This window comes from Coturnix japonica, chromosome W, assembly GCF_054131305.1.
Source record: "Coturnix japonica strain WE chromosome W, WE-NBRP24, whole genome shotgun sequence".
Lineage (NCBI taxonomy): Eukaryota > Metazoa > Chordata > Aves > Galliformes > Phasianidae > Coturnix > Coturnix japonica.
Genome location: NC_140701.1, coordinates 21,099,548 through 21,109,734, shown reverse-complemented (window position 1 = coordinate 21,109,734; position 10,187 = coordinate 21,099,548). Strand labels below are relative to the sequence as shown.

At 47.4% G+C, this 10,187-nt stretch overlaps 1 protein-coding gene across 1 annotated transcript; it reads right to left on the bottom strand.

Moving 5' to 3' along the window:
* Positions 1–3,425: 3,425 nt before the first annotated feature.
* On the bottom strand, positions 3,426–9,839 carry LOC146754590 (uncharacterized). Its single transcript, XM_085527543.1, has 2 exons — positions 7,171–9,839; positions 3,426–6,372 (listed from the first exon to the last, which is right to left on the bottom strand). Exons 1-2 carry the CDS (start codon positions 9,071–9,073, stop codon positions 3,974–3,976), a joined length of 4,302 nt encoding a protein of 1,433 aa, XP_085383669.1. The 5' UTR covers positions 9,074–9,839; the 3' UTR covers positions 3,426–3,973.
* Between the last annotated feature and the right edge of the window lie 348 nt (positions 9,840–10,187).

Below are 10,187 nucleotides of genomic sequence, written 5' to 3'. Positions count from 1 at the left end.
TAGCAACAGTCCAGTGACTCTGTGCTGCCGATGAGTTTGCTTTATCATGCTGACTGGCTACAATGACAGTTGAAGACGTGTCCACTGTTACAGCCAACAATTTGCGGGGCCCCGTGCAGTCTTCTCAAGTGAAATCCTTCTGCCAGACCTGCAATGGGGCAGGACTACGAGGGTTCACTCCCACCCCTATCACCAGCGCTGAATTGCAAAGAGGGCATGTTTGGGCAACATCGTGTGCAACAGACAGCGGAATGGAGCAAGTCCTAGATAGCGTATGGGCACCTATTTGAAGGGTGGAGTGAAGATCACAGGCATCCTGAACTGTAAAAATGTGTGTACTAGCAGCTCTATCTGCTACCTCATTGCCTGTGGTGAAGAAACCTGGCACCTCAGAGTGGCTATGCACATGGAAGATTGCAATAGGGGCTATGCGGGTAGCCAGGCCTTCTTCCAAAACACCAGAAGCTTTTGTACTTGGGAAGCCCTCTCGGCCCATCCTGGTCAGCAGATTGGCAGCAAATGCGGAATCAGTGACAATATTACAGGGTATCTCCAGCCAAAAGTGAACTGAAACTGCTACGGCCATTACTTCAAGCATCTGCACACTAACCACTGGGTCTACAAAAATAGCGGTCTGCCAGTTATTATTAGATGCTTGCCAAACCACTGCCCCCTGGCCTGTTCTTGAAGAGGCATCTGTGAACAGTGTAGGCCCCTCAAGCGGAGAGGTTTGAACTCGAAACCACAGAGAAACATCCAGAGGTTTAGCTACATCAAAGATAGGCAGGGTGTCCGAGGACGTGATCGTCCCTCCGAAGTCCTGTAACCCTGTGAGGAGGCTCTCAGGGAGCGGCTGTACATCACAAAACACACTCGGCAAGTATCAGGCTCTTTCCCCAGGACCTGTAATGAAAGCAGTCAGGATCTCCTGAGCAGCACTGCTAGTATCTCAGTCCAAGATGTGTAGGCACGTGTAGGCTGTAGCGAAAACAGCCACCAAAGCAGTTGTGGTTTAGCATCGAGGGAATGGTCCAGCATAGCAGCGGCACCTGCCTCGCACCTACAAACAGCTATTTCAAGGGCCTGGGCAGGATCCCACCGCTTAAGCAACTTTTCCATACAGCTCTGTAAGATCTCTTGCCAAGCTGCAGCCATCTAGGGGGTCAGTTCTCGGGACTCCCTTGGGTTAGACCCTCTCAGCTGATCATAAAAGGGCTTCATTAATTGTGGAGATATTCCCAAGGCGCCCTGAACCCACTGGAGGGCTCCCAACAATTTCTGTATGTCCCATAGTTACTCTATATGTGGCTGAATATCAAGGCCATCAGGTTGCACCATTCAGGACCAAACTTATACCCCAGGTATTCAACTCCTGGGCCTCTCTGTACTTTGTGCTCCGAAACAGTGAACCCAGCAGCAGTAAGCGTGGTGATTACCTGTGTTTCAAGTGTCTGTAACCCTAACTCGGTAGGGGCTGCAAGCAAAAGGTTATCCATGTAATGCAGGATCATATATTGAGGGAAATCTCACCTGATTGATTCTAACACTCCGCCTACTGCTAACTAACAGATCATGGTGGATACGTCATTCCTTGCGGGAGGACGCACCACTGAAATCTCTTAGCGGGACTTTAATAATTGAGTGTCGATACCATGAAGGCAAACGTCTCCCAATCTTCTTCTGCGAGGGGAATGGAGAAAAAGCAGTCTTTAAGATCTATGACCACCAGTGGCCATTCTTTGGATATAGCTGATAACACTGGCCCTCATTGCTGTACTGCTCTGAAAGGTACTAATTGGGCACAGCAAGCGAAAGGCACCAGAGCGTTTCTTGATGACAAAGATCAGAGCGTGCCATTGACTGAGGGAGGGAACTATATGTCCAAATGGAAGTTCTTGTGAGACTAACTGTTGGAGTGCATCAAGTTTATCATGAGGAAGTGGCCACTGATCTACCCAAACGGGGCATGCGTCCTGTTTCCACCGCAATGGGATTGCATGTGTGGTAGACAATTGGTAGACAGTGGTCTATATTATAAATTTGTAATATGTGCACCCACGCTGTTTATGAAATCCTGTCCTAGTTGACTCCCTGGTATTTTGGTAATAAGCGGAACAAGCAAAGCCAGTTTTTCCAGCGAGCCGTCTCTGTTAACTATGACAGTTTCCACCTCAGCCAGGGACCTTTTAGAGGTGGTCACTCCCACCCCTCTAATCACCTGAGAGGGGCCCACTGGCCAAGCTTCAGGCCAGTCCTTATGTAACATCCCATCCGCTCCCGAATCAATAAGCGCTGTAATCGGAACGGAGTAACAACCTGAGAAGTCAGGCAGCAAGTCAAGGTAGGACATGAAAGCCCTGACTAAGGGGCGATCTTGACCGTCTAGTGTTAACACCATGGTATGTGTGTTATGAACTTCAAGGGTGAAGCTGGCATAACCAGTGGGTTGAGTATAGGTGTTGTTGATGACCCTTTCTGTGGAATGTGGGAGGGGCCTCGGGCCTGTGCCCCCCCCCCCATCCCCCCCGTTTCCCTGTGGCTGGACTCTGTGGTTTCTGCACGGCCAAGCGGTATGTCCTCCCTTACCACACAGCTGACAAGCAATTTTTTCTCTTTCTGCTGACATGCAATTTTTTCTCTCTCTCCCCCACTTGTAGCTTTACACTGAGCCTTAATTTGACCATACTGGCCACACTGATAACAAGGGCCTTTGGAAGGCTCTATGGCTCGCAGTGGTACAGAAGCTGCAGCCATCACATTAGTGATAGCATCTGCAAGCCCCTCGTTGGTTAAGGTTGCGGACTTCTGCTTATCCAGAAGCAATATTATTAAAGTTATTATATTATTAAGGTTATTATTCATCACTTCACAGAACGCCTCTACGGCCACCGAAAAGCCTTTTTCTTCCACCTCTTCTCTTATTTTTAACCAATCTGTGATCGGGCCACACCAGCATCCTCTGGTCCCCATCGCAGCCTTACGACCATTCACCACATTCACTGGGGGGGGGCTGTCTCGCTCCAATTTAGGAGTGAGGCATAGGTTCTTTTGATATGTTATGCCCGGCGTGAGATTAAGAAGAAGAGCATTCAAATGTTGATCCGACCAGTTTATTAGAAATGATAGACAATTGAGGGGATGGGGAAGGGAGAGCGACGAATATCAAAATTAGGGTGATGGGAAGGGAAAGTAGGCGATAGAAAAAGGTAGAAAAGAGCAAGAATTACGTTAAAGCGGGTAATAGTCACCTCCTGGATGCAGCAGTGTCCCGTAGCACGTTGTTAACGTTGGTCTGGGGCAAAACAAGCTGTCACGGGTTACTTAGATTTACCTATGCCCGTGACAGGGGAAGCCACCCCGTGGGCCCCCCTCCCGGGGCCCGGAAAGGAGGGGGAAAAAGGGAGTGGGATAAAACAGCGACAATCTAAGGAGGAAAAACTTATTTTACTAAATATGATACCGAAATACAAGATAACACAATATAATATAATTGAGGCTAACAAATTGAACGAAACAGAGAGAGAGAGTCCCCGAAAACCGAGAGGCCTACTGTGAACTCTAGGCGACACGGCTGGAACGCTTCCCACTCTCCGAGAAGTTCGAGAGAAGAAGGAGGGCACTCCAGCCTGGAAATGAGATTATATAGAGTCCTGGTCCCGTGACTTATCATTAACCCCGTTGTTCTCTGGGATATGTAGTCTTCTTCTGTGGACTGCACATTCAATAGAAGTATCCATACTTTACATGATGTTATGATGTGGAATACTGATACTGATAGCAAAATTACAAAACCATGACATTCCACCCCTTATTCTACATTATTACATCATGGTAAATATATATACATATATATACACGTATGTAAAATTATGATAGCTAAACAGTAGAATTACATGTAACATAACTAAATGTACAACTATAATAACTAAAATACACTACACATGCAAACATATATACATATAAATACATAAAATTATTGACTGCACTCCCCCAGCATCAAATTCCCTTGTGGTACACATTGAACATCCCCATCCTTCTGCATTACCCACCAAGTGCACCCAGGTCCCTGGGCAAAGACAGTTCCACGGATAGGTTTGCCCTTTCCAGAAGCTGGAAGGACCCAAACAGCTTTTCCCAACATGTTCTTTACATGTACAACAGGGACCTTATCTCCTTCTACAGTGTGTAGGGGGCTAGATTGACTAGGACCATCACGATTGACAGATCCTCTAGTATTCACCAACCAAGTGGCTTCTGCCAGATTCTTCTCCCAGTGCTTAAATGTTCCGCCACCCATTGCTTTCAACATAGTTTTCAACAACCCATTATATCGTTCAATTTTACCAGAAGCTGGTGCATGGTAGGGAATATGATAAATCCACTCGATGCCATGATCTTTGGCCCAAGTATTTATAAGGGAATTTTTAAAATGTGTCCCATTATCAGATTCAATTCTTTCTGGGGTGCCATGTCGCCACAGGACTTGTTTCTCAAGACCTAATATGGTGTTTCGAGCAGTTGCATGGGGTACTGCGTATGTTTCAAGCCACCCAGTGGTTGCCTCTACCATGGTGAGTACATAACACTTACCACTGCGAGATCGTGGCAAGGTGATATAATCAACCTGCCACGCCTCCCCATATTTATACTTTTGCCACCGCCCTTCCTCCCAGAGAGGTTTCATCCTTTTCGCTTGTTTAATTATGGCACATGTTTCACAATCATGAATAATCTGCGCAATAGCGTCCATGGTTAAGTCCACCCCTCGGTCTCTGGCCCACTTATATGTCGCGTCTCTTCCTTGATGACCTGAGGTCTCATGAGCCCATCGAGCTAGAAATAATTCACCCTTATTCTGCCAGTCCAAGTCAATTTGAGCCACCTCAATTTTGGCAGCTTTATCTACCTGATGGTTGTTTTGTTGTTCTTCAGTAGCCCGACTTTTGGGCACATGTGCATCCACATGACGCACCTTTACAACCATATTCTTTGTTCGGGCAGCAATGTCCTTCCATAATTCAGCGGCCCAAACAGATTTACCCTTCCGTTGCCAGTTGTTTTGTTCCCACCTCTGTAACCACCCCCATAAGGCGTTTGCCACCATCCATGAGTCAGTATAAAGATACAGCATTGGCCACCTCTCCCGTTCAGCAACATCTAAGGCCAGCTGGACAGCTTTTACCTCTGCAAACTGACTTGATTCTCCCTTACCTTCGGTGGCCTCTGCAACCTGTCGTGTGGGGCTCCACACAGCAGCTTTCCATTTGCGATGCTTCCCTACAATGCGACATGATCCGTCTGTGAATAGGGCATATTTCTTTTCATTTTCTGGTAATTCGTTGTATGGTGGGGCCTCTTTAGCACGTGATACCTCTTCTGCTGGTGATGTTCCAAACCTTTTATCTTCAGGCCAGTCCATGATTACCTCTAGGATTCCTGGACGATTGAGGTTCCCCATTCGCGCTCGCTGTGTAATCAGCGTAATCCACTTGCTCCAGGTGACATCGGTAGCATGATGAGTGGAGGGAACCTGTCCTTTGAACATCCAGTTCAGCACTGGCAGTCGAGGTGCCAAAAGGAGCTGTGTTTCAGTCCCGACTACTTCGGAAGCAGCCCGAACCCCCTCATACGCGGCTAAGATCTCCTTCTCAGTTGGAGTGTAGCACTCTTCAGACCCCTTATATGATCGACTCCAGAATCCCAGGGGTCGGCCTCGGGTCTCTCCTGAGGCTCTTTGCCACAAACTCCAAGTGGGGCCTTTCTCTCCAGCAGCAGTATAGAGGATGTTCTTTACATCCTGTCCAGTCCGTACTGGCCCCAGAGCTACAGCTCGGGCTATCTCTTGTTTAATCTGTTCAAAAGCCTGCTGCTGCTCAGGGCCCCATGCAAAATCGTTCTTCTTCCGCGTCACCTGATAAAGGGGGCTTACAATGAGGCTGTAGTTTGGAATGTGCATCCTCCAAAAGCCTACTGCACCCAGGAAAGACTGTGTCTCTTTCTTGCTAGTTGGTGGAGACATGGCAGTGATTTTGTTGATCACATCTGTTGGGATGTGACGACGTCCATCCTGCCACTTTATACCTAAGAACTGAATTTCCTGGGCAGGTCCTTTTACTTTGCTTCGCTTAATAGCAAAGCCGGCTTGTAGAAGAATTTGGATGATCTGCTCTCCTTTTGTGAAAACCTCTTCTGCTGTATCACCCCACACAACAATGTCATCAATGTACTGCAGGTGTTCAGGAGCACCACCTTGTTCCAGTACAGTTTGGACCAACCCATGGCAAATGGTTGGGCTGTGTTTCCACCCCTGGGGCAAACGGTTCCAAGTATACTGAATGCCCCTCCAGGTGAAGGCAAACTGTGGCTTACATTCTGCAGCCAAAGGAATAGAGAAGAAGGCATTGGCAATGTCAATGGTGGCATACCATTTGGCTGCTTTTGACTCCAGCTCGTACTGGAGTTCCAACATGTCCGGCACAGCAGCGCTCAATGGGGGTGTGACCTCATTCAGGCCACGGTAGTCTACTGTCAGCCTCCATTCTCCACTGGCTTTACGCACTGGCCATATGGGACTGTTAAAAGGTGAGTGAGTTTTACTGATCACTCCCTGATTCTCCAACTGGCGAATCAAATCATGAATGGGGAGCAAGGAATCCCTGTTGGTGCGATACTGCCGTCTGTGCACTGTCTTTGTAGCAATCGGTACCTGCTGCTCCTTTACTCGTAGCAGCCCCACAACAGATGGGTCCTCTGACAGGCCAGGCAAAACAGACAGCTGCTTAATGTTGTCCATGTCTACAGCAGCTATCCCAAAGGCCCATCGATACCCCTTAGGATCCTTGAAATGCCCCCTTCTGAGGTAATCAATACCCAGTATACATGGAGCCCCTGGGCCAGTCACAATAGGATGTTTTTGCCAGTCTTTGCCAGTGAGGCTTATTTCAGCCTCCAGCACAGTCAATTCTTGAGAGCCCCCAGTCACTCCAGAAATATGGATTGATTCTGTCCCTTCATGACTGGAGGGCATTAGGGTGCACTGTGCACCGGTATCCACCAGCGCCTTATATTCCTGTGGTTCTGATGTGCCAGGCCATCGAATCCACACAGTCCAATAAACTCTATTATCCCTTTCCCTCCCCTGACTGAGGGCAGGGCCCCTCTATTGGTTACCTGTGATGACTGGAGCAACTCCACTGGTGGTTGGTATGTCTAGTAGTTCTTTCACCCGTGCTCGTAGTGCAGAAGTGGGCTGATCATGCCACTTCCTCATGTCTTCTCCACGGTCACGTAGGTAGCGCCACATGGAAACACGCGGTGCAATCGTACTGTTGTTCTTTGCTCGAGCTGGGAAGCGTGTGCGTTTAACAGCTGAGACTTTTGATGATGCAGGTGAGGAGTAGGACTGGAATACTTTGATCAGATCCTTCATTAGACCTGGTGGCCCGTACGAGGATTGACCTTCATCAGTTGTTTCTGATACTATTACGGGATCATCATTACGATTAGTTGATGGAAACAATTTCTTGCACATTTCATCTACTCGGTTTTCTAGCCGTGAGATGGCAGAAACTGCGGCATGCAGTTGAGGGAGCTGCTGATCGGTGGTTTGAAGCATTATAATCAGCTCAACAACTCGGGGCCATCTGTCCACGAACCCTTTAGAACCTGTTACCAATGACTGTGCCATTCTCTCTGGTGCTGTACTTGTGATTTTCTGCCACATGTCAGGATCGGCCCTCACTCTCTCAGGGTCAAGTTCGCTTGGATCAGGGCTGTACAACATTTTCGCCATGGCCAATTCCCTCAGGCGCTGAATACCTTTTTGGACGGTATTCCAACTATCAAATTTAGGCTTCAAAGCATCCTTATAGGGGTACCTTTCTCTCACGGCTTCTAACAGCCGCAACCAGAGAGTGGCAGCTCCATCCGAACATCTGCTAATCCCTCTGTCGATACCTGCATCTTGGGCAATGTTTCCTAGTTGGCGAGCTTCATTACCATCTAGAGACAAGCTGTTGGCCCCATTGTCCCAGCAGCGAAGCAACCAAGCAAGGATACCTTCATCTTGACGCCGTGTGAACTCCTTTCTTGAGCCTTGGATTTCAGTCAGCTTCAGAGGTCGACAATAGGTGATTTCCTCCTCATCATCAGTCTCTTCTTCATGCCTCTTGGTTTTTGCCTTTGCTTTTTTCGGTACTGCTCCATGCCCGGCACCTGGGTCTTCTGCAGCCCCCCCCTGTGCTTCTCCTTCTTTTCGTTCTAGACGCGTGGACACCCGTTTCCATTTCTTGCCTTCCACAGGGGCAACTGATATTGCTACTGATGCCTCCTGTGACTGATCAGAATTAACTTGGGCTTGAATCTCAGATCGGAAACTCTCTCTCTCCAGAATAGTATGATACAAAGCACGGTATGCATAAGCCAAACCCCACATAAGGTTTACCTCCTTAGATCTCTGACCCAAATACTCACTTAATTTCTTAGGGTCCCTTAGGTGTTCAAGAGTGAAATCCCATGACACTGCGGGTCCCCATGCTTCTAAGACTTTTCCTAAACCTTTCCATATTCCCTGCCAGTCATCATTCTCTGGTTCTGGAGGAGACTTCCGCATAGAACGAATGCATAGGAACATATATGCATTCATTAATAGTGATAACATGGATGCAAGTATGAACCCTATCTCAGTTATTGAAAGGCGTGTGGAAATCTGAGAGTACAACCTAAATAAAAAGGGTTTTTTTAGCCTGTACAATGAATTAAACATGGTGGTGTTTGTAAAATTGCCTGTTCCATCTGGGATGCAAGTACTTGTAAGATTCGCAATTCCATCTGGGATGCAAGTGTTTGTAAGATTCACAATTCCATCTGGGATGTAGGTGCCAAAATTCTGACCATACCACATCTCATAAAAGTACCAGGCAGGTGTCTCCATCAGTATCCACCTTATTAGGCTATATACCTGCACAATTCCACAACACCAAATTATGGTGTTAATAGTTGACCAATACTTTAAGAAGATCATAATTGCTTTCAATCCCTTAAACAGAGCAACTGGGATGAAGAGTGGATTCATAGCTGGCAGGCTCTGTAAAAGTCAGAGCTAGCTAGCTTTGCTCTAAGGGAGAAAGAAATCCCTTTGTTTTCTACACAAAAGTTAGATAGCAGTGCTGAGAATGTACAGCAGCCCTTAATGTTGACAATTTGTCTGGTATTTCAAGGTCACGTTCTCAGTGAGCAGCTACGAAAAGATAACACTCCCCTAACGAAGCTCTTTAAGAGTAAAGAGAGAGTTGTTCTAAAAGCTAAAAAGCTCTATGCCCGCATTCTCCACCAAAAAATCTGTCACGGGTTACTTAGATTTACCTATGCCCGTGACAGGGGAAGCCACCCCGTGGGCCCCCCTCCCGGGGCCCGGAAAGGAGGGGGAAAAAGGGAGTGGGATAAAACAGCGACAATCTAAGGAGGAAAAACTTATTTTACTAAATATGATACCGAAATACAAGATAACACAATATAATATAATTGAGGCTAACAAATTGAACGAAACAGAGAGAGAGAGTCCCCGAAAACCGAGAGGCCTACTGTGAACTCTAGGCGACACGGCTGGAACGCTTCCCACTCTCCGAGAAGTTCGAGAGAAGAAGGAGGGCACTCCAGCCTGGAAATGAGATTATATAGAGTCCTGGTCCCGTGACTTATCATTAACCCCGTTGTTCTCTGGGATATGTAGTCTTCTTCTGTGGACTGCACATTCAATAGAAGTATCCATACTTTACATGATGTTATGATGTGGAATACTGATACTGATAGCAAAATTACAAAACCATGACACAAGCGTAGGGGAGAGCAGCAGCAGTGTAGCAGGCCGCAAACAGCAGATCGGTGAAACGCAGAGAAAGTGGTCAACGTAGCGAGGTCTCCCGAAGCAGAGTCTCGAGCAGCAATCTCAGAAGAGACAGTAGGCAGCAGTAGGACAACGGTGGAGGAATCTGAGGTCAGATACCTAGAAAACCTAAAAGGTTCTTCAGCATGCAGGCATCTTCTTCAGCATGCAGGCGTTCACGTAGAGAGGCATTTGATGACAGAAAACCTCCTTGTTTCCATAGTGAGGCATCTGGTGTCAGAAAACCTCCATTCGGGGTTTGTACGTGCCCTTTTTATCCTTCTTCTTCCCAGCTTTCGTGACA